This window comes from Nilaparvata lugens, chromosome 1 (genome assembly GCF_014356525.2).
Source record: "Nilaparvata lugens isolate BPH chromosome 1, ASM1435652v1, whole genome shotgun sequence".
NCBI classification, from domain to species: Eukaryota; Metazoa; Arthropoda; class Insecta; order Hemiptera; family Delphacidae; genus Nilaparvata; species Nilaparvata lugens.
In genome coordinates, this window is record NC_052504.1 from 27,263,777 (window position 1) to 27,287,684 (window position 23,908).

Consider the following 23,908-nt stretch of genomic DNA (forward strand, 5'->3'; position numbering starts at 1 on the left):
TGCTTGATAGAACGGATGATACCGGTGATGAGAGATGAGTGCACCTACCGTTTCAGGTGGGTTCAGAACCACTAGGAAGCGATTTTTCAACTCGTGAACTATTTCTAGTGGAGTTGGCTCAAAAGTGGTCACCCTTCCAACGGGCGTATAGCAGACGCATGGTTCTTAACTTAACATGGTTATTAACTTGAGCGTTAGATTATCAGTGCAACCCCTGAATCAAACCACTTCTATAAACCTATACTTTGAAATGCTTCCTATGATTGTTTGTTACCGTGTTACGAAGTGTAGACCCAATATTGTATTGAATAAACTATAGTAGTATTCTAACTTGTGTCACAAATATTGAAGTTGTGCAGGATAAATAATAGAAATTATTCCGTTGTTTACTGAGCATTTATTGGAAAATCAATATTTTTTTAGGGTACATAATATGAAATTCAAAATCCATTTTAAAATCATGAATTGTATAATATATTAAAACAGGGATATTTTCTACAAAGAATGAGGGACAAAACATAGTAAAGCGGTGGAAGTAGCTTCAAGCGGGGATTGAATTTGAAGCGTGTCGAGCGACAATGCAAGCGGAAGCTTCACATGTAGCCAACATAATATCATAGGAGCCTGTTATTATTATAAACGGCTTATTAGTATTTTATGTCATCAATATAATCTTAATGCATAACTTTTATCTTCAATCACTTTTCAAACTTTCAATCCTGAAGTTATACCGGTATTTTAAAGACTATTATTGACCATATTTTTATCAAAGTGTTGGTGTCGGTACGGTATTTGGCCTACATAATAATGCATCCACTTTATAATATAATTTATCAATTCTACATCAACCATCTATTCACTATTATTCCTCGATCCGAATATTATTAATCTCACTATTCTGTAAACCTAATAACCTACGGTAGTTCTAATAACAATATTTTATTGGTAGAGAGGTCTGAGTACATAATTTGAGGCGTCAATGGGCCTCACGACTGTTATATATTAGCCGGGACCGACAACTTAACGTGCCCATCCGATAACACGGGAATGGCCTGGCTAAAAACGTGTGTTAATACCCGGATTTGAACCTGGAACCTCTAGGCTGCTAGGCAATCTCCAGACCACATGGATTACTCATTTTCAGTTGAGTTCCACATTAAGACATTATTGCATTCAATAATGTTCCTATCAATAATAAAATCTTCATTTTTCTTCAAATCCATCGATATATCGTTTATATAAGTAAGAGATATGTCTTATAAAGAATATTCACCCTGGAGGTGGAGAGATTGAGAAAGAATAATATCCGAGCTTTGAAGATTGCTGGTTAAAGCTTGTAATTCAGGAGTCCGATCTCATTTGATGTCAAACAAACTATCATGCTGTAAACTGTGAAAAAATTAATTGAAGCTCAACTTTAAACCTTCAAAAGTAATTTGTGATCGAAGCTTTAATCTACCTTTGGTGCTCCACCACGTTTTTGACGCGACCTGGCGAAACAAAAATTCTTCAATGAGCAAAATGAATGAAGGCGGGAATACTTCTGTAAATGTGGATGCGAGCATTGAAGATATGACTGATTTTATTACACTAGGTATACAGCAAAATTAATGAATAAATGCCGCGTGGAAGTTTGGGATGACCCAATAATTGCAGGTAGTGTTCGGCTTGAAAACACGATGAGTAATACCAATGCTACAATGTTCTCTATGGTCATCCATCGGTCAAACCACGAATCCCAATTTTTCAAGAGACCTATGATCGGGTCTGTTATCGGTGAAGACAAAAACAGCCATTATTCAAGACGCCTGATCCGATTAGAAACCACACCCAGACCCAGACCACAACTCAGTTGAGAGTCACCAATTCACAAAGGAACTCGATTATCAGTCAAATAGAAGAAAATTGTTTGTGAAAAATTTTAACTGATATCCATGGACTTTCAGAACAACACTTTCCAAAATAAAGAGCTCGCGTTGTTGATGTTTAATGAACAGTGCTCCCAACACGATGGTTTGCGATGGACTTCTGTAGCGTCAATAGAAAGATATGATGTAACTCGGCTTGGGAGGCTCTTTGCTGAAATTTCGAAGAAGTTGGATTACATATTTACGGCGTCTAATTCAATTTGCTCTGATGTGAGAAGAAATAATGCTGCTTGGCCTAGTACCGCCACATCTGGAAACCAAGATCTCCCCTCATATTCGGACAAGGGAATTCCAAGTTTTTTAATCTAAAAACAGATACATTATAGAAAGATATAGTAATATTTAACATTATAGAGTGTGATATAAAATTTGTGTAATAATTTAAATTCTGACCATGTATTTTGATGAAGCATTATTTGAGGTACCGGTACCTTGAGTTTCAATAAGTATTGAGTCATTATTTGTGTAGCCTATTGTAGTTTACTTTATGTATATTTTATTTCAAAAGTATTGAATGTTCTAGTTTTTTTAACTTGGAGAATAGATTGGAAAGGAATGATTTGATTTCAAAAATTCTTCTAATAATTAAATTATTCAATTAAGGCATAAACGTGCCCACTGCTTGCATTGTAAACCATTATTTTGAATTCTGAATAACACCGTATGCAATAAAATTGAACATGCAATATTTGAAATCTTCTCAGCAACCTTCCTGCTCCACTATGTTTTAACTCTAACAACATTACGACATGACGATACTTGAACGATTAAAATATAGCCTTAGTTAAAAGATAGATAGATCAATCATTTAGGACGATGTTGAGGGAACTTGTGCATTGTGCACTGTTCAATCTGACACATCCATGAGGTCCAAGTCGTCATGCTGCGGTTGATTTGCTTCTGAGGAACTGGCTGAATCTGGTTGGAAACCTTTCACAATTTTTCCTTTTTTAATCACATAACTTATCAAATCATTGTGATTGCCATACTGCCATATAATGTGCTCCCATCTGAAATAATCAAGAAAATTAAATGATTTTCAATAATTCCCAAATTGAAAAATAATTTCAGAAATTCACGTAATCAACTTGTCAAGCATAATAGTAAAACGTTATTTTCTAAGAAATATATGTTGACCAGGAATGGTGTTTATTTAATAGTATTAAGAACTAAGATATAACATGCATTAGCTGAGGAACTAGGAACTCAAGAGGAAAACAAACGGGTATTTATAGAAATATTGTATTATTATTGATCATGCAAGTAGGGCTATAGAGATAGCCTACAGTACATATCTGAAATATTTTCAAAACTACAGTACTGGTTAAATATGTGAACGATATTTGATTGAATTACGACTTTTGATTTCACTGTAGTGACTGCAAACCTCCAATATTCCAATGTCATTTTTCATTCAAAATGTTTTATTATTAAAAACATTGGAAAAGTTGCATCAAAGTCAAAATGACACATCGATCATAATCATTACAGAATACCAAAATAACAAAAAAGTATATTGTTTTAAGGTTTAAAGTAATCGTATTGAAAATATTGTAAATACCGCTACCTAAAAAATTTTTATTTTTTTAGAAATTTTATTTATTAACGACACATCTATACAAACATTTCAGCGGGAACGTTGAACTATTGACCGTTTCCCAAATAATTTATGAGGGATTTTTGTTGCAGGAATAAGTTGTCAATATAAATATCAATTTCCTAATTGAGTGAAACTTATGAGCTTCCTGAATGAGTTCACAATATTATTATCTTTGCGATTTATTGCATCAGATTTAAAATAACACAAAGTTGAAAATTGGAGTATAAGTATTTTATTTATTAACGACACATCTATACAAACATTTCAGTGGTAACGTTGAACTATTGACCGTTTTCCAAATAAATTATGAGGAATTTTTGTTGCAGGAATTAGTTGTCAATATAAATATCAATTTCCTAATTGAGTGAAACTTATGAGCTTCCTGAATGAGATCAGAATAGTTCACAATTATTATAACCCATGCGATTTATTGCATCAGATTTAAAATAACAAAAATTTGAAAATTGGAGTAAAACCTTACCGTGGAGCTTCGATAAGTACAAGATCAGCATATTTGCCAACAGCCACTGCTCCGTAGAGACGAGTGTCATCTATTGTTGCCGCTGCATTCAGTGTTGCTGCATTAAATGATTCTGCCATTGTCATTCCCATACATGCACAGGCAATATACATTACCATGGGCTGAAAAAATTAGAATTATAATTATGTGCTCAAATAATATTAGTTAACATTTTTTCAAGTATTATAATAATATACGGTACTACCTACTACCTAACAATATGAAAAGAGAAGGAATTATTTTAATCTTCCATTCAGTTTTCATCCCATCATTCATTGGCCGATTTGACTGTCTCCAAGACGATTATTGATAAAATTATTTAATTGTAAATAGATTTATTATATTTGTAGCGGTGAGGTTTTATCTCCACAAATGAGCACTATAATTGACCAAAGTTTTATTTCTATTGAAGTAAAAGAATTTAGGATAGCCTATTTGATTATAATGATAATTGAGCATTATCTAGGGAGAGCAGTGATTGAGTGAAATCTAGCTTCCAGTGCAGTCATCAATAAATATATATTAATATTTTTTAATTAGTATGTTTGGATAGAAATAATAGGCATTAATACTGTGGATTGAAATGATATTGACAAAACAATTAAGATGGCCTATGATTAACTATAATAAATATTTTTATCTGTACAAAAATGAACACTATAGCCCAAGTTCTAAGCCTCTAATTGGTGAGAAACGATGCTTCAGAAATTACGAATTTTTGCTTCATAATTTCTTCTTGAATTCAGCTGATTGTGTGATTAAAATCAATAATGATGATAAATCTTACAATACCTACGTATTTTTATCAACAATGATTAGCTTTCATTTATGTGTTTGGCATAACTTTGAAATTGAAAATAAAGTCAATGTGGCGTCATTTTGTGAAGACTGAAAAGAAAAGGGTTGAAAGAAAAAGGATTATGAAGCAATCCTTTCATATGTAAGGACTTCTCCACATCCACTGTGACCATTGGGCCCGCCGCAAAGTAGACCCACGCTAATCCACGTAAAGCAACCCACGCCGTGGGATGTTTTGTAAACCATTGCTATAGAATTATTCATAATCAATCAACTGACAAGTGGATTATTCATTGCATGTATTACACAGATGTCTGGAAAAGCCTAGCACTGGTTTACAAAACATCCCACGGCGTGGGCTGCTTTTCGTGGATTAGCGTGGGTCTACTTTGCGGCAGGCCTTAGGCCTACATTGGGAAAATTTATATACGGTTGAACCAAAACGAATGTTAGCTGTTCTATACGTCAATTTTCTTTTTTTCTTTGAATAAATTGTAATTTTATATAAATTGAAATGTTTTATCTTTGTTGAATTTTCTATTGCTGATCTATTTCAATTTCTGATTGCCAATTTGCAATATTTTTTGAGCAATAGAGATGCTAGACTCAAGGCCCGTATGCAGATACTCGATTTGAACGGAGAAATGTCAGCTGTTAGCTGAAACCCCGTATGAAACACATTATGGTAAATGCAACCATATCTACAAGTAAACGTAGTTTAGCGAATAACGTAATGTTAGCATATGGCCCTAAGGACTATGTTCCGTCAATACTATGACATTGTCAATACTTGCATAATATGTCAATGACAATAGAAAACATTTGATTTGATTGATTGCTATGATACAGACCATGCTGTAGCAGCTGATCGATGGACTGAAGTCTGAGCCGAGAGCGACGGGCACGTTTTGGGTGATGAGCGCCCTGGCCGGGGGGAAGTCTTGCCGCTTCAAGTGTGCAGCAGCTGGCAGTAGCACTGCTATGGTGCCTTTCTGCCCCATCATCTTCATTCCACGGTTGCTCACTCTTTGCAGGCAGCTTATCGCTCTTGCTCCGATCTCTGCTCCCATCTGATCAACAACCAATGGTTACTACTAGGCCTATATTTTCACAGCAAATTATTTACTCAAGTTGTCGGTTGGCTGTAGCCTATCCTCACAATTCAGTAAGTTACCACCAACTTATAAACTTCATCATAGGCTGATGGAAAGAGCTCAGAGCATCTCAATTACATGTTGGTTGATGTAATTCATCAACTTATAGGCAATCATGATTGAAAATTTCACCATAAGCTGATGGAAAAGTTAGAGATAGATTAGGAAATAAGTATAGTTCAGAGCAGTTCAATTCCATTTTTAGTTTATTGGTTAATATGATTTATTAAATCAAGAAATTCTTAAAATATTGTACCTCTTAAAGAGTATTGGTACTATTTTTAAAGAGTATAATTTTTAAATAGTATTTAAACTTTCTAAAGAGTTTTGGTTTTGATATAATAATCAACTTTTAAACAATCATGATTGAAAACATGATTAGGATGATGACAGGTATCTTTGATATATGATAATGATTGAAATCTGATAAAAAAATATTTTCAAGTAATTTGTGGCAACTCAAAATGTCAAGTTAAGATTTTCTGTTTTAAATATTCTATTTTCTAGTTTATGTAATGAGTTTGATGAGCTATATTGATGACTGAAGTAAAATATGATCAGCCAAAAATTATTTCATTACAGGCAAATATGATGCACAAGAAATATGAAAGATCTCCTTTCTAGAACTTGATCAGTTACAAACGGGTAAAATTTACAATCGTGTGGGCTATCTTATCTACTTCTATACTATTAATTGAAATTCAATTTGATACGGACCTCTGTACCTCCCATGCGACTCAGCTCATCAGCATGGAAATTGATAGACAATCCTATTTCATGTCCAGCTTCCAATATATGTTTGGCCTCATCGATGCCATAAACTCCCGTGTCGCAGTAAACGTCTATGTTATCAACTTCGACACTTTTCTCCTCCCTCATTTGCTTGATCCTTGGTATTTGTTTGAAAACTATTTCCCGACTTAAGTCACCAGCATAAATACCCCTACAAAATGATAATAAATCTGTAAAGTTATACTAATTTATTTCTCTAAACTTCTACTCAACTATTTTAGTCACAAAATATCACAGTATAATGATACTCGTCCCACACACAAGTCTAAGACTCATGTGGGACTATTTCCTTTGTTGTTGTGTCGGTGCAAGTAAATGATGTATTTTGAAAGTTATATTTCGTATAGGCTAATAGGCTAGTTGTTTTGGGCCATCGGTTGGTGGCTGTGTCGTGGTTGTTTGTTATTAAATAATATACAGTGTAGTGGGCATGTTTGCGATGCAGTCGTCGACCGATGGCTCGGAATTTTGAATAACAGAATTGCAAGTTTTGTTAATTTTTTGCAAGACTTGCAAACTTTTTATGGCTTAGCAATAATATTCTAGGTCGATAATGCAATACATCTTTGTAAATTGATATTTATTCCTTTATAGTAAAAGCATATATCTATGTATTCTTGTGCACTGTATATGACAATAAAGAATTATTGAATTGAAATTGAATTTTATATTTATAGCTGTAATTTTATTTTTTAACATTCTCCTATTGATTCTAGAACACTAGTGATTGTCTAAGAAAATTCTAAACAATCTTTATTATAATTATTATATAGGCTACTGTATAATGTTGCTTACTAGAGATTGAATTTCATCGATTTTGCTATCCAGGACGAACTGCGAGATAATAATTCGTTTTTTGAACTATTATGACAGTCTAATATTAGACTGTAGTGTCGTCATAATAGTTAAAAAAAACTAAAAATGATTAATTTGTAGAATTTCTAAAAAAAGATACCTATTGACGAAGTTGGACCACCCTTTAATAATTGACATGATTTAATGATGTAGTCAATTACACCACATTCGGAACACTCTGATTTACAACACTGAAAAGTATTGTAAGCCTTCAAATCAAAAGTATGAAGTATAAGCCCTGAAAGTATTTTAGTAGTTTATCACCTCTATATACCAAGATCTCCACTAACATTCGGACATAACGGAATTCCAAGGTTTTTAATCCAGACAGACATATAGGCGTTCGGTTATAGGTAGAGCTGTAGAGAGTACCTAATTAACAACATTCTCAATCCATTTAATATAAAATTTATGTATCATTATTTTCTTACACCACGGGATCACCCTCATAATAAGTACCTACCTTTATTTATGTTTTTGTTGTTAATTTTCATTTTATCATGATGTGTTTGATGTTATTAATTGAAAAGCTGTATAAAGAGTAAGAAATAAATATTAAAAAATTAACTAGGATGAGGATTTATTACAAAAATAAAAATATATATCCAAAGGGTTACATAAGAATTTTGTATGAGATAAAAATATAACAGTGCTGTCTTAACTATCCAACCCAATTTATTGTTTCTATCAGGTCATGTTTTGTTCCTTCCTATTCATGTGTAGGCCATAATTTATTTGTATGGGGAAAATGACAGATTTTTTTTTTTAATTTGAGAACTTTGTTCCTATTTGTTCAACTACCTACCTGATTTTTGTTGAAATTGAAAAACTATATCGGTACATGTAATGAAATTTTCGGATTATACGAAAAAAGCTATATTGTCCAAAAAACAAGTTAAACAAACACTTAAGAAACAGCGAAAAGGCTTCTTGAAATGTTAATAAAATTGTTTAATATAGGAACGGTACCATACATTATAAAATCTTATTTTTAGTCGACAATACGTATAATGTAGGCCTACCTGATATACCTACTATTTTTATGAGATCTATGAAAAACCTCTGGATAAAAGTTCGGATGATGTGTTAATTTACTTACGGACGAATATGTCCTCCAAAATAAGTAATGCTCATATCTATCAAATTTTTGAATTGCTGCTTTGCTCGATGTAAAAGTCTAAGAAGGCGCACCTCCTCTCCCCAAAGTAGTCCATACCCGGATTTGCATTCAACATACGTGGTCCCTTCAATAAACAGAACAGACGAATCAGTATCAAACAAATACTTCATGATCACAGCTCGAACACCACTTTGTGAATTATAGAAAAATCATAAGTTTCAATGGCTTTTCTAATAAAGATGGAACTTCGTCATAACGTTTCAAATTACATTAGAATTTTTGGGTATGTTTAAAATATTCAATAGGTACTCGACCGGGAGACTTTTTACAAAGTTATAGAATCCATTTTCCTGAAGGCTAGATAGTAGAGGAAGTTTTCATAAAAAATAATTAGAAATATTGAAACTTTCGTTTAAAAATTGGGGTGACAAGCCCCCTCTGCTGAGAACGAAGTACGGTGGCTGCTACCCACCAAGTGAAGATACACTGTATCTGTATTATAGTGCTGGAAATTTGCAACGTTTTTCTTGTTTAACCCATGTATTTACTTTAATAGATTGAAGAGTAGGAAAATCATCGGTGCTAGCTTCCCAATATTCAAAGGGACAAACTAAGAATTGAGCAACTGAGCTACATGCCAACAACACTCACCTGACTTCACCATTCTTCTAAGGCGTTTCACAAGAGAATTATAAATGTCATCATCATCTGTGTGCATAGTATTGATTGAAATGTCTATAGCTCCTTCATAATCTCTATGCTTAGGCATACGTTGCTCTTGCTCTGGTGTCCTCTCTAACTGCAACAAAAATTAATATAATCTAATTCAATTATCACCTTTGATGTTTCTATGTTAGATGTAGTCAAAACAGTTCTCAAATATCCTTACGCAACATCCACATTGCAGTGAGATTGAAGAATTAGTTGACTTTTCATCCTACAAATGATCTAGATTTTTTTTACCAATCCTTCTTATTTTTGCGATAATATCTTTGTAGTACCGGTAGCCTACTAACTTCAAAGTGCATGTACTAGTCATGGTTAAGTCGTAAAGTGGATATTACTGCCCAAACTTCACTTTATCATAAAATAAAATAGTATGCCTGATTCTATTCTATAAGTAAAGTAATCAGCAATTGATTCTAAAATCTGAAAGTTGTTTATTTAAATTTTTCTCTTCAAATCGATTTTAATGAGTTTTCATTATATCCTGTCGTTGTCGTTGTAAAATTGATTATCACTTCGAGTGTCAAAATTTAAAAGAATCTACTTTCCGAAAAATGTCGGCTGAAACAAAATCGAAGTGGAATTGTAAAAATTGCAAGTCAGTTAATACCGGTACGAGTTCGACAACGTCAACGGTCTTATCAACCACCGATAAGATATCTCAACAAGCTTCGGACGGTAAGAGTAGCAGTGCTTCACTTTCGCTATCGCTAACCCAAGCTGACCTTGAAGCTATCGGTAAAATTGTTAGAGAAATGATTCAGGCGGAGCTATCTCCAATCAAACAAGAATTCAGTGAGATTAAGAATTCGATTGAGTTCATTTCTAACGAATTTGATGATTTCAAAAATAAACTGTCTGCTTTTGGGAATAAGGTAGAGGAACTCAAAAATGAAAATAATTTATTGAAGGGTGAAAATGTTGAATTGAAATCGGAGTTGGCTTCTATCCATGAATATACGCGTAGAGACAATTTGATTATATCCGGAATTCCTGAAACAAAGAATGAGTCAATCTACGAGATTTTCAATTGTATATCAGCTGCGATTAGTAGCCAGCTAACTTCAAAGGACTTGAGCATCGCACACAGGCTCCCCAACAACAATAAAGCTAAAAACAATATTAAACCAATAGTAGTGAAATTCGTCCGTAGACAGGACAAAGAGTCTTGGCTAGCAGATTTCAAAAAAATGACATACAAGGACAAATCAAATTGTGGTCTTCCGACAAGATCTATAAATAAATCGCTTCCTGATGGCAAAGTATTTGCTTATCAACACTTGCCACCGCTGCCAGCGCCCCTTCTTCAACTACTCCATCAGGTACGAGGTGTCGCCTTACAAAAGGGCTACAAATACGTGTGGTCGAAAAAAGGCAAGGTCTTTGTCCGCAAAGACTCCAACCAGCCGGCAATTATAATAAGTTGTAAGGAGGATTTGAACTCTCTATAAATCCAGTGTCAACGACTCCTATTGAGGACTCCTATTTTTTTACCTTATTTGATTCCCTATGCCGTTTGAGGACCTTAATGAAAATCAATTTATTTGTGATAGTTATGATACAGTGCTAATAGAGGATTTTTTAAGCTATAGAACTGCCAACTCTTATCACGTGAATATAATTCATATGAATATTAGGTCTATCAAAAAGAATTTTGATGAATTCATCTATTACTTAAACAATTGTGAAACTAAATTTGAAATTATAATATTATCCGAAACATGGATTAGTGAAGACTCTGAATTTGTTTTCAATATAGAGGGTTATTCTGTTGTAAATAGAAATAATAGATTCACAAGAAGTGATGGTTTATGTGTATTTGTGAGCAAAGATATTGATTTTCAGGATATTGATGTAGAACTAGACAACGTAAACTCAATTATAATCAAATTTTGTTTCAATAATTCATATTATCAGTTGATTGCACTTTATAGATCTCCTTCTTTAGAAATAAATGCCTTTTTGCTAAGTTTAGATTTGTATCTGCAGAATATTAGTAAGGATTTATCGGTCATTGTAATGGGAGATATTAATATTAATATAATGGATGAAAACAATCTAAATTATCTGACTAATGAGTACCTAAGTGTATTGCAATTAAATGGATTCAAATCATACGTAAATAAATATACGAGATCTTTCAATAATGTCAATGGGCAAGTTAACAGCTGTATAGATCACATCTTTTTTAAAAGTGGATCAAAAAAGTCTGTGGATGTGCTAGGTGCGATTTTACAATCAAATATCACGGATCATTATAGTATTGTTTTCCATATCAGACAAAAGACCATGTTTCCAATTCTAAAACTATCCCCAGTAAGACAGTAACTAGAATTAATTTTGATCAACTAAAATTAGATCTTGAAACTCAGGGTTGGGATGAGATTTATGACAATTTTACCGATGATATTGACACCTTAGTTGATAAATTTACCATCAAGATAAATGAAATTATTAATAAATGCACAGAAACTGTTAATTATTCACACAAAAACAGACCCTTGAAAAAATGGATTACTCCTAGTTTGATTTCAGCCATTCGTAAAAGGGATAAAATGCATATCAAACTGAATAAACAACCGTTCAATATTAAACTTAAACAAGACTACATAAATTACAGGAATATTTTGAACTCATTAATAAGGAAAGCAAAGAATGATTATTACAACAACAAATTTGCAGAGTATAAAAACAATTCCAAGAAAAGATGGGAGTGTATTTCTGAATTGATGGGAAAAGAGAGAGTATATCAAGAGCCTAAAATTGATCCAAAAATTTTAAATAATTATTTTGTGAATGTAGGAGTTGAACATGCAAAAAAATTATTGGACTCTGTAAACAATATTGAAATACCACAATCTTTAAATGCACCTCCAGTAGATAGCATGTTCCTGAGCCCAACTTGTGTAAACGAAATTTTAGAAGTAATCGGAGAACTGAAAAATGGTGCTTCTCCAGGGGTAGATGGTATCAGTACTCATTGTGTCAAATTAATAAGTGAACATATTGTTCTCCCATTAGAACATATTATAAATAGATGTTTTTCAGTGGGTTATTTTCCGAGGGCGTTTAAATCTGCAAAAATTATTGCATTGTACAAGAGTGGTGATAAGGCAAATCCAGAAAATTATCGACCCATTAGTATTTTGAATAGCTTCTCTAAAATTATGGAAAAGATTATTAAAAAAAGAATGTTAAATTACCTAGACATCAATAATTTCCTAGAGAAAAATCAATTTGGTTTTCAGCATGGAAAGTCTACAACTGATGCAGTTATCCTCCTAACTAAATTGATAGATGAAAACTTCAACTCTAAACAAAAAACATTGGCTGTATTCTTAGATCTAGCAAAAGCGTTTGATACCGTCCCTCATAGCATTTTATTGAAGAAATTAAATAATTGTGGGATAAGAGGCTTATGTAATGAACTTCTGAAAAGCTACCTTCAGGACAGAAAACAAACATTAAACTTGAATGGTACATCAGTTACAGATCAATCATCTAGTTTTGGTCTCCCGCAGGGTACAGTTCTGTCCCCGGTATTATTTTTGATCTACTTGAACGATGCTCTAAAATTAAAAATACCACATTGTACCCAAATTTCATTTGCTGATGATACAGCCTTAGTTTTTTCGGGTGAATCCTGGCACCAAGTATACCAATCTGCTAATGAGGGTTTAAAAATTATGAAGAATTGGATGGATAATCATATTCTAACTGTTAACTTGAAAAAAACAAAGTATATCACCTTTTCTCCGACACTAGCAGGTCAACCTGAGGACTCATTGCATTTGATAATGCACTCTAATCCTCACTGCTTGAATGATGGGTTGAACTGTTTGTGCCAACAAATTGAAAAAGTTAATTCTATAAAATATTTGGGAGTGATGGTGGATAGATATTTGAAATGGGATACTCATATGAATTACCTATCTTCTAAACTTAAATTTCTTATTTATAGTTTCTACAAAGTAAATCAATTGAAAGACCTGGATGTAAAAAGATCAATTTATTTTGCGTATGCCCACTCGCTGTTTCAATATGCGATTGAAGCTTGGGGTGGTGCATATGATTGTCACTTTAATAAAGTCTTCACACTACAAAAGCATCTTATAAGGGCAGCACTGGGTAAACCAAGACGATACCCAAGCAAGAAACTTTTTGAAGAATTAAGTGTTCCCACACTAAGACAGATGTATGTAACTAGGATTGTTTTGCACTTAAATAAGAATAGAAGTAATCTAGAAATTAGAAATATACCGTATCAAACTCGTTCATTAGCATTAAATAATTTCAATATCAACTTAATAAAACTAGTAGTTTGTCGACATCAATTCACCTATCTTTGCAATATATTTTCAAACAAAATTCCGATAAAACTAATTAATTCAAAAATTACTAAAGCACTTATCAAGGAAATAAATGTATGGGTTAAGCAGAATATATATTTTACAATGCCTAAATGTTAAGAAATCTATTCATGATTCTTTTGAGTTTTGAATGTCTTTCTATCTTTTGTATTATTTATGAAAATTGATCAAGCACTGGGATGTGCTCACAACTGAAAATTTCATTTTTTATTGTATTCTTCATTAGTTTGCATTTAGAAGATTTAAATGTAGGCTGTATGACTTGTTTTTGGTTATCATCTGTATAATTGGTTTTAACACGAAATTATTCAATTCTTATCATTGTATTATTTATAAGAAACATGTATTATTTACAAGAAGTATTACTATAATATTTATTACATAGGTATATATTTTTTTCCTTTTTTCAGTATTGCTATGGGCTACTTCGTACTGTTTGCTTTATGAACTCACAGCTAGCGCACAAGTTTAACTTTGCTGGCTGTGCCAAATCATTCATGTTTTGTAACTATTATGTAAAAATTTGGCGAAATAAACATTCTTATTCTTATTCCTATTCCTGAATAAATGTACCAATTCAATTGAAGTGCTCAATACCGCTTCACTGATTATCTTCAATTATTACATTTGGAAATTCAGAAACGATATTATTATCTAATCTATCATTTATTATAACGCTGTTTATAATATGATGTTTAATTGAAATAAATACTACAATGCCACCTATAAAACCACCCGCTTTAAAAGTAGAAATTGAAGAAGATTGATGAATAGTATGGAAACACAAAAAGAATGATAAAAAATACTGTACGGTATCTGATAAAATTATTAGGCTATGATATAACGCAAACATTTTTTATTTATTGCTGTGTTCATTCACCTACCATATCTTTGTACTGATCTAAGCGATCTCCAGCCCATATGGGGTGAGTGTGAGCATCAATGAATCCGGGCAGGATTGTCATATTTGTTGCATCAATGTATCTTTCCACTTCATATCCCTCATACTTCTCTTTCAGCTCCATGCTATTCCCCATGTATTCGATAATGCCATTTCTAGAATAGAATATATTCATTGCTAATTTGCCATACTGTATGAGTCAGGGTAAATATGATTATATATATATACAATAAGCCTCTTAATATTATAGGTAACTAGCCGTCAGGCTCGCTTCGCTCGCCATATCCGCTTGCTATGCATCTCGCTTCGCTCGCCTGCATTTTTCATTTGAGCATTTTTATCATATGTTAGGACGATCCAGTCCAGACTAAATGTCTGGCTAAACGGATAAGGCGAGCGAAGCGAGCCTGACGGCTAGTAATATAATATTCCAGGAATAGCTCTGATTGAAGTAGCAGTGCCCAATCAATTTTTCCGCGATAAATGCATTTCAATCTTCAACTTGATGCCAACCTAACAAAGTCAACTCAACTTAATGCCAACCTGAAAAAATTATTAATTTAGTTACCAGTTAACAACTGTTTCGAAGAGGTACTCTCTCTAGATTATAGTTCTATATTAACATATGGTATGGACATTTTTCAATTATAATTAAGAGAATAGGAAGAATATACATGCTAAAAGACGAACTTTAAACCCTTAAAAACCACCCTTAGAGTTAAAATATTACCAAAAGATTTCTTAGTGCGCCTCTAAAGGGCCAACTGAACATACCTACCAAATTTGAACGTTTTTGGTCCGGTAGATTTTTAGTTCTGCGAGTGAGTGAGTGAGTCAGTCAGTCAGTCAGTGCCATTTCGCTTTTATATATCACTAGCCGTCAGGCTCGCTTCGCTCGCCATATCCGTCTAGCCAGGGGGCTCCGCCCCCTGGACCCCCGACTGGATCGTCCAAGAATGAGATCAGCAGGCTCGCTTCGCTCGCCTGCATTTTTTCATTTTTATCATATTATAATAGGACAATCCAGTCGGGGGTCCAGACTAAACGTCTGGCTAAACAGATATGGCGAGCGAAGCGTGCCTGACGGCTAGTAATATAATATTCCCAGGATTGAAGTAGCAGTGCCCAATCAATTTTTCCGCGATAAATTCATTTAAATCTTCAACTTGGTGCCAACCTAACAAAATCAACTCAACTTAATGCCAACCTGACAAAATTATTAATTTAGTTGCCAGTTAACAACTGTTTCGAAGAGGTACTCTATCTAGATTATAGTTCTATAGTAACATATGATATGGAAATTTCAATTCTAATTAAGAGATTGGGAGAAGAAGTATATACATGCTAAAAGACGAACTTTAAACCCTTAAAAACAACCCTTAGAGTTGAAATATTGCCAAAAGATTTATTAGTGCGCCTCTAAAGGGCCAACTGAACATACCTACCAAATTTGAACGTTTTTGGTCCGGTAGATTTTTAGTTATGCGAGTGAGTGAGTGAGTGCCATTTCGCTTTTATATATATAGATATAATACCGTAATAATAATTTTTATTAATGGAGACAACAGGCTGAAACCCATTTTGCCTCCTTCACACAATACAATATTTTCAACACATTTTACAATTTGAAATACAAGAAGATAAAGAAATGAAAGAAATATACAATCAATATAAAATAATACTTGATAATCACTTAAGTAATCGTGAACAATAATAATTGATTATAAGAATAATCATTAAAAAATAGAATCGATGATAATAAAAATAAAAAAAGAAGAAAAAATGTCTGTGTAAAACCAAAAATGAAAGGAAATGATTAAATAAATACGTGATAATAGACAATAAGATAAAATTAGAACACCAATCACAAAAAGACAGATCACATGCTACCCAACCATATTATATGATATCTTACGGAATTTGGAGGAGAATATAGCCTACAAGTACTGTAATACGGTACGGAATAAATGCCAATTTGTTGTGTTTATTATTGTATGATTATCTAGGACTATTCAACATAAAAATACTGTTCAATTGAATCAATTGAAAAATCTCAACTTGAATTCTAAAATTGTTAACAGATTGTGCAATGAGTAGCCTACTGTAATCCATAGGTAATCATAGGTACCGGTAGTGTATTAGTGAATCTTGCTTTAAATATTGATATTGATATTGATCACTCTTTGATATCATTGAATTCTCACAACAGATCCGTGTGAGCTGTTTTAATATTTATTCTGAACAATACAATGTTCAGAATTGTTACAATATATTTTTTCTGAAACGTTTGAAATATATTTGTGCTGATTTAAATAACAATGATTGATCAGAATACTCAAGATTAATGGCGGAAAAGCTTTCACTATCTTAGAGCTTTTTACCTGAATTGAATATGCATATGAATAAATGAATGAATAAATTATACAAATTTTCTACTTCTACTCAAATTGAAATAGCAGTTTACTTAGAATAAAGTATGTATGAACAATTTTCTCCTTAATTAAAACTTCATGAATAATAAAGTTTACTCTCACCTACAGTAATTAATATCGGTACAGGAATAAGTAGTGTTTATCAAATTTGTATTGGATAAGTACTCTATATGAATATTGATCGATCAAATAAAATTTACTGATAAATCCAATGACATATACTATACATATTAGGCCAGTGCAGTGAAAATAATAATCAATTTATTCAAGAGAAAAAATACACAAATTTCAAAAAAATGGAAAATATATCTTAAATTTGATTGATATTCCATTTTCAATACATTTATCAATGGAGAAACAGCTATAGAATTCATTATCCTCTCACTTGATTCAGGGCATCTTTTTGTTTGAAATGTACAAGCATTATATCTGATTTCATCATAAATCAGTAATGTAAATCAATAATGAATAGATCATTATTATATCATACTCAACCTGCTTATATTTTTGCCATGATTCTCATCAATTTGTTATAGGACTACTTGATAGTTTTGGAATTAAAAAACTATTCAACCAATCATGTGTGTCTCTCAAATGTCAAATTTTGTACAGAAAATTAAATTCCTGCTTTTGATAACGACAATTTGAAAATGGCATAAATGCTTTTATGAAATTTTCCAAGAAATCATTTTTATTCTAGAATGTATCTTCATCAACAAATAAAATAGAAAAGTATTGAGTGCTGTACCGTAGTTGAATGAAGTTTATATCAAGTTTTAGCATAATATTTTGTATTGATGGAAAATTATTTAATAAATATAAACTTTTTCATCGAATTTTCATAGAGAATTTTCTTACAAACTCAATAAAATTAATGGTTGTTAGAAGTTATGTCTTACGCGTACTTACGTATCAACAGCCAATCCTACGCCTCCTCTCTGGTTATCTGTAAACTCAATAACATGATTTTGTGCGCGTCCTGCTAAGAATCTGACGTTCATCTCATCAGTCGGGGTGGCTATTTGTAAAGCGTTATAAATCAACATTCTCAGCTTTTTAACCGGCTCTGGAGAGATTTTTCTCTTGCGAAAAAACTTCCTAAATTTGAACGTACCAAGATTAGCCTGATCATCTGGCATAGGACTATCCAGGTTTTCAGTAATAGTTGGTGATGATCTTTCTGGTTTGTGCCATGCTGGATTTGAGGTCGCAGTGGATGTTTGAAGTGGATCTACTGTTACTCGTTTATCAATTAATGGAGGACTGATTGGTTTAGTTTGAGGGGGATGGTATGAATTGTCATCGTAATCTTGTCCCCTTTCATCTGAATCTGCGGTGTCCGTTGATGAACCACTTGAGGAAGAAGAAGACATTTTTGCCTCGAGTAAACGCTACAACATACCAGGGGTGACTGGTTGGAAAGCTACAGAAATATTCGTTCCTACTATCTCTATCAATCAAAAATCGCCAACTGAGTGACTCCTCGGTAAAACAAAGATAAGATATCACTGATGAGAACTGCCATGAACGAACAGTGAAGCAGCTTTCTCTAGCTTGAATCCTTCAAACAAGAATAAAAACTTTACAAAACGTTTGATTTGTGCTAATAACCTTTTTTCAAGAAATATGATTAACTTTCGATTTCCTAATTTTTTGCTCCTGAATTTTATCTCAATTGCATGTAACTAAATAAATATAAAAGTTCCATTGCATTATTTCCATTTAGAATATTTATTTGATAAATTTTCAAAATTATATTTTTTGGAAGGTAGTTTAGGTAGTTGTTTTATAGGCCTACTTGTTGAGGTAATCATGTACATACTTTTTTTCTTTAAATTCCTAAAAATATAAAAATCAACAGTAAGTTAGACGCTTGCGGCACTCGATCCGTACCGCATATTCAATCATGGTTTGAAATTGACTTCTAGCTATCACAACATATAATAATAATAATAATAATAAAAGCCTTTATTGGTTCCCAACACTATACAATAATACAAAATAATATGTAGAAAGAATGAACATCTTAGCTAAACTGAAAATATTAAATAACATTACTGAATTAGCTAGCTTTTTTTCAAATAGTCCAAAATCCATTACTAGTATACAAGATTAAATAAAGAAAATGCAAAAATGTTCTTATCATTTTATTTGTGGAAACCAGGTCCTCTATTGGACATAGGCCTCTCCCAGGTTCCTCCATCTATCTCTATCTTTTGCATACACTGCCCACCTATCCCCAGTCATTTTCACAATGTCGTCTTCCCATCTGAATCGCTGTCGTCCAATTTTCCTTCTCCTCCAGCTGGGCTTCCACAAAGTTAGACTCTTCGTCCACCTGCCATCCTCCAATCTAGCGACGTGACCTGCCCACTTCCACTTCAGAGTCTTGATAGTCTTCAGTACATCGTCCAATTTTGTTATCGCCTTGATGGATGTATTCCTAACTCTATCTAGCCTCTTTACGTTCAGTATACTTCTTTCCATCGCCGTTTGAGTTCTTGCTATTTTCTGTAGTACTGCTTTCTTTCACAACATATAAGATTAACTTATTCAGCATGGTTTAAAAAATATATAATTTCATTATAAGTCATAGAAAGTGCTTTTCTATCATATATTCAGTACCTCTACATGATCTCCACCTCTTCCTTTATCTATAGCAGCTCCTGGTGACGGGCAGCTTGTTTCCTTATTACTTTCAATCAAGCTTCTGTTTTTACGATTTTGTTAGAAACAATAGTCATTGATATGATATCATGATCATTTTAAAAGTGAAGAATACAAGATTATTTAAATTATAAATAATAATAATAATATGTTATATTATATTTATATAAATTATAATATACCGATATGTTAAAATTTTATTAAAACTTTATTCCTATGAATATTATAAATTATTTTGAGTTTATGTGTATGATATAAATTGATTGTCAAAATCATGATACAATCCTTTGTTAATACTATTTGTAACTCATTACAATAATTTACATGACCAAGATCATATTATTATCACAATGACTATCAAAATGTGTATTGTCTTATAGAAGAATATAATATATAAGACAATACAAATTTCTTTTGAAAAAATATGATTGATAACTGCCAGATACATGTGTCAGATAATGAAGAGTATATCCTACAGCATAATAAAGTATAAAATTTTATTCTCTGTGGCAAATTTGGTTGATAATACAATTAAGAAACTACTTTATTTACAAATAGAGGACATAGCAGATGCCCTGCTATGTAGTTCCAGGAACTCTGATATAAGTATAATTAAATTAGTCCAGGTATATCTACCCTGGAATGCCCTTGGAATAAGGAAATATTAAAACTCTGCAAAGTGTTAATCCGCTTAAAATAAGAAAGATAATCCGCTTGCATATTTAAATTTATTTGCAATGGAAAACAATTTTCACAAATAATAAAACAAAGTAAAATACCTTACATAAATGATAAATATAAATAATAAAGAAATAAATAATACTAGAATTATATATTTTTAGAATAACTTGGCATCACCAGCAAAATATTTGGGAAGAAGGGCTCCGGAGTGGATAACTGCAGCCGCCGTGAAGCGACTGTGCGATGGGATCCACAACCCCGACGCCGGGCAAATAAAAGATTAATTGAAATTATTTTCATTTCCATGATGTTCCTTTACATTTTAAATTTACAAATATTTTTATGAATCATTCATCTTTAGTTTTAATAACAAGTAAAATAAAAATATGAACGTGTCAAGTTCAATCATAACTAACAAAAGAATACTATAAAAAAGAGAAAATAGTAAGTTAATGTAAGATGTTTACGGAGGTAGTGACGATATTGACTAAGTTTTCTTTATGATTATGATTTAACTTAGGAATTTTTGTTAAAAAGAAAATACTAGTACGGTAATGTTTATGATGAAAAATGTTCTAGGCTATAATAGCGAATAAGTGTATTTATTTCTTACAGCAGACCTACTCTGACTGCGGGGAATGTGACATAGAGTTCAAATGAAAGGTGATAATTATAGCTTTGACACCAGGTACATTGTCAAATTGATTCACATGAATATGCACAGTCTACGTAATAAAAATACAGAACTTGAGTTTGTGTGTCATGTGGAAAAACCTGACTTCTTGTGTATGTGTGAACATTGGCTGCATGCAGATGAGATAGTTTTACATGTTCCTGAAGATTACATGATTGGTGCCTTTTTTAGTTGTTCTGTTTTTAAAAATGGTGGATTCTGTATTATTTTGAAGAAAAATGCCAAGTTTAAGGAGCTTCAGGTTGATAAAAGTTATGTTGCTTTCCATGATGAAACACTATATAATAACTTTGTTGTGGTTCAGACACTGTGTTACTAGTAAATATTTGAAAAAAAAAACACTTACTTTTCTTGGAGGCTTACTTTTCAAAAACACTTACTTTTCAGGCAATCAGGCCTGATGAAGCTCCTCTTCAGGAGTGAAATGCATTCCTCAGTACTCCAAGAAAAGTAAGTGTTTTTTTTTCAAAAAATTAGGTACTATAGTAACACGTACAGTTTATGAACCACAACAAAGTTGATAAATTTTGTTCTGAAAAGCATTGCGAGGCATGTGCTGTATTATTATGACTGAGATCTTAACAAATTTATATTTGATAAATTTATTATTGTTATGGCATTATTATATAAAGTCAATCTCTCTTTAGTCTCAGCTCTCAATTCAATTTATTCACAAACACACAAATGCTTTTAGCTTCAATTTCAAAGTAAGTTAATTATTATTACTACACTATTCCTTGTGTAGTACTACTGATATTGATATGAACATTGAGCAGGCTTAATTATATAAGGTAAAAAAGTTAATGTTTGAATAATATTTTTAATGCTTTTCTATAGCCCTCCAGATATAGAGATTAGACATAAGTACCTAGTTATTGCGTGTGTATCCTCTTATTAATTTATCTTGTCACTGTCACTAGCGGCAGTAGAGAGCAGGCGTAATGACCCAAGGTAAGGAAGATTCAAATATAATTTTATTAATTTTTAAAGTAAAGACCTGATGGGATTAACTTATTTTGAATTTGAATGTGGTTTGTCAGACTTTGATATCCCGCGCTGTCGCTTTGCTTCATGTTTAGTAAAAATAGTTGCCGCTAGATAGCAAACGCATGCGCATAATCTTGAAAATAATAAATTTGAGGTGTGTTGCTTGGAGGTGACGTCATAGCAATACCATTCCGTTTACACACAGTCGTGTCGTTGGTCGTTGGTGTAGTTCAAGTAGTGATGGGTGTTGTTCTAGTTGAAATTTGTGCTAAGAGTTTCTACGAGATGTGTTGTTAAAGTGCAGTTAAATGTGTAAATAATTATGAAGTGTTGTGGTCTCATTACGTAGGAAGACATGTTTCGTTGTATTCCTATTTTCAAGGGATGTAATCGGCAAGTCGAATATGTTGACAAGCGTCACTGTTCACTACCGTCTGTCCCCGAAGACATTTTGCGTTATTCAAGAAGCCTTGAGGAACTTCTGTTGGATGCCAACCATATCAAAGATCTTCCAAAGGTAAGTCAATAAATTTTTAATCTTCTGCATTGTGTTTTATTACTACATAATGGTTTTTAGGATAAGACTGACGTGGTTACGGCACGTAACGGGTGGGCCTAACCTTACTTACAGACAGTAGCTATTTGGCAACAATAATATTATTCATGTTGCGTTTCATATTAAAGACTGTTTTTTCATTTGTTTTTACTCTCCTGTTTAGAAGTTAATTGGTTCTGGATTTTTTTAATCACAATACTACATTTTGTCAGATGTTGTCATGAGTTTTAAAAAATTAGTTACCGTAATTGTTTAGAATAAGTTATATATAATTTTATTCTACACCAAACGTAGGCTAATAGCTAAAGTTATATGTAATGTTTTTTGTACCATAGGCTACCACAGTTATACTATGAAAAGACCTCATGAATTGTGTAATTCTTAGTCTGATATTAAATTATTATATTATACTTGAAGAGCCAAGTAAATCTTACAAGAAACACCACGGTACCTATTTTAGTAACTTGAATACTGTACAGTAATAAAAACTTTTTCAAGAGTAGGTTAAATTTACAATACCGGTACAGTATTGTACATTTTGAGTACTACTGTAGGTGCTGGGTGCTTGAAATTTAACAGTATTTTTATAATAACAACGAAAATCTATTTGCTTTAAAAAATATGTGTTGTATAAAATTTTTTACCTGAGTCATCAATCAAGTACGGTATTAAACCTAGTATACAGGGTGTTTACGAACTACCTACCAATACTCTAGGGCATTGTTCCTGGGTGAAAAACATATGACCGCTGTGTGAGTAACTGAAATTTCCGGACAATTTAAATGTGATATTTAGATATGGTTTTTACTCAGGAACAATGCCCTAGAAACCTATAGAATTGGTAGGGAGTTTGTAAACACTCTGTAGCCTATACTAGTTTTATACTTAATTGATGACTCAAGTAAAAACTTTTATACATATTTTTCAAAGCAAGTAGATTTTCTTTGTTATTATAAAAACACTGTTAAATAATATAGTATTCCTATAGCGTGGATCTGAGTACAGTACGTTATGGTCCCACCATACTATGTTTATTGTAGGTATAATATGTAGATACTGTACCGGTAGTCTAAATTATTCAAAAAATTAAAATGGGCTAAGGATGACTATTCCATGCTAGAAAAAGT

The 23,908-nt window shown here is 32.5% G+C and overlaps 2 protein-coding genes across 13 annotated transcripts in view; one reads left to right on the top strand and one right to left on the bottom strand.

Moving 5' to 3' along the window:
* Positions 1–377: 377 nt before the first annotated feature.
* Positions 378–18,669, bottom strand: LOC111064128 (probable imidazolonepropionase). Its single transcript, XM_022351810.2, has 8 exons — positions 18,106–18,669; positions 14,748–14,919; positions 9,419–9,566; positions 8,747–8,891; positions 6,718–6,943; positions 5,698–5,916; positions 4,010–4,170; positions 378–2,938 (listed from the first exon to the last, which is right to left on the bottom strand). Exons 1-8 carry the CDS (start codon positions 18,567–18,569, stop codon positions 2,776–2,778), a joined length of 1,698 nt encoding a protein of 565 aa, XP_022207502.2. The 5' UTR covers positions 18,570–18,669; the 3' UTR covers positions 378–2,775.
* Positions 18,670–22,417: 3,748 nt separating this feature from the next.
* Positions 22,418–23,908, top strand: part of LOC111064130 (protein scribble homolog) — a 121,538-nt gene continuing 120,047 nt past the window's right edge. For all 12 annotated transcript variants that reach the window (XR_005570769.1, XR_005570768.1, XR_005570770.1 and 9 more), the window contains exon 1: positions 22,418–22,742. Coding sequence is in view for 7 of the 12 variants with exons in the window: in XM_039423827.1 (XP_039279761.1) it covers positions 22,581–22,742 (162 nt within the window). In the remaining 5 variants the exon portion in view is untranslated. The remainder of the gene's footprint in view (positions 22,743–23,908) is intronic.

What these genes read in the sequence shown, in the direction of transcription:
- LOC111064128 (XM_022351810.2), bottom strand. Translation starts at nt 18,569, where the DNA reads ATGTCTTCTTCTTCCTCAAGTGGTTCATCAACGGACACCGCAGATTCA. An exon ending in TAGATCAGTACAAAGATATG is followed by an intron (nt 9,567 to 14,747) that starts GTAGGTGAATGA and finishes TTTTTGTTGCAG; the next exon opens with TTAGAGAGGACACCAGAGCA. An exon ending in CGATCAGCTGCTACAGCATG is followed by an intron (nt 4,171 to 5,697) that starts GTCTGTATCATA and finishes TAATTTTTTCAG; the next exon opens with CCCATGGTAATGTATATTGC.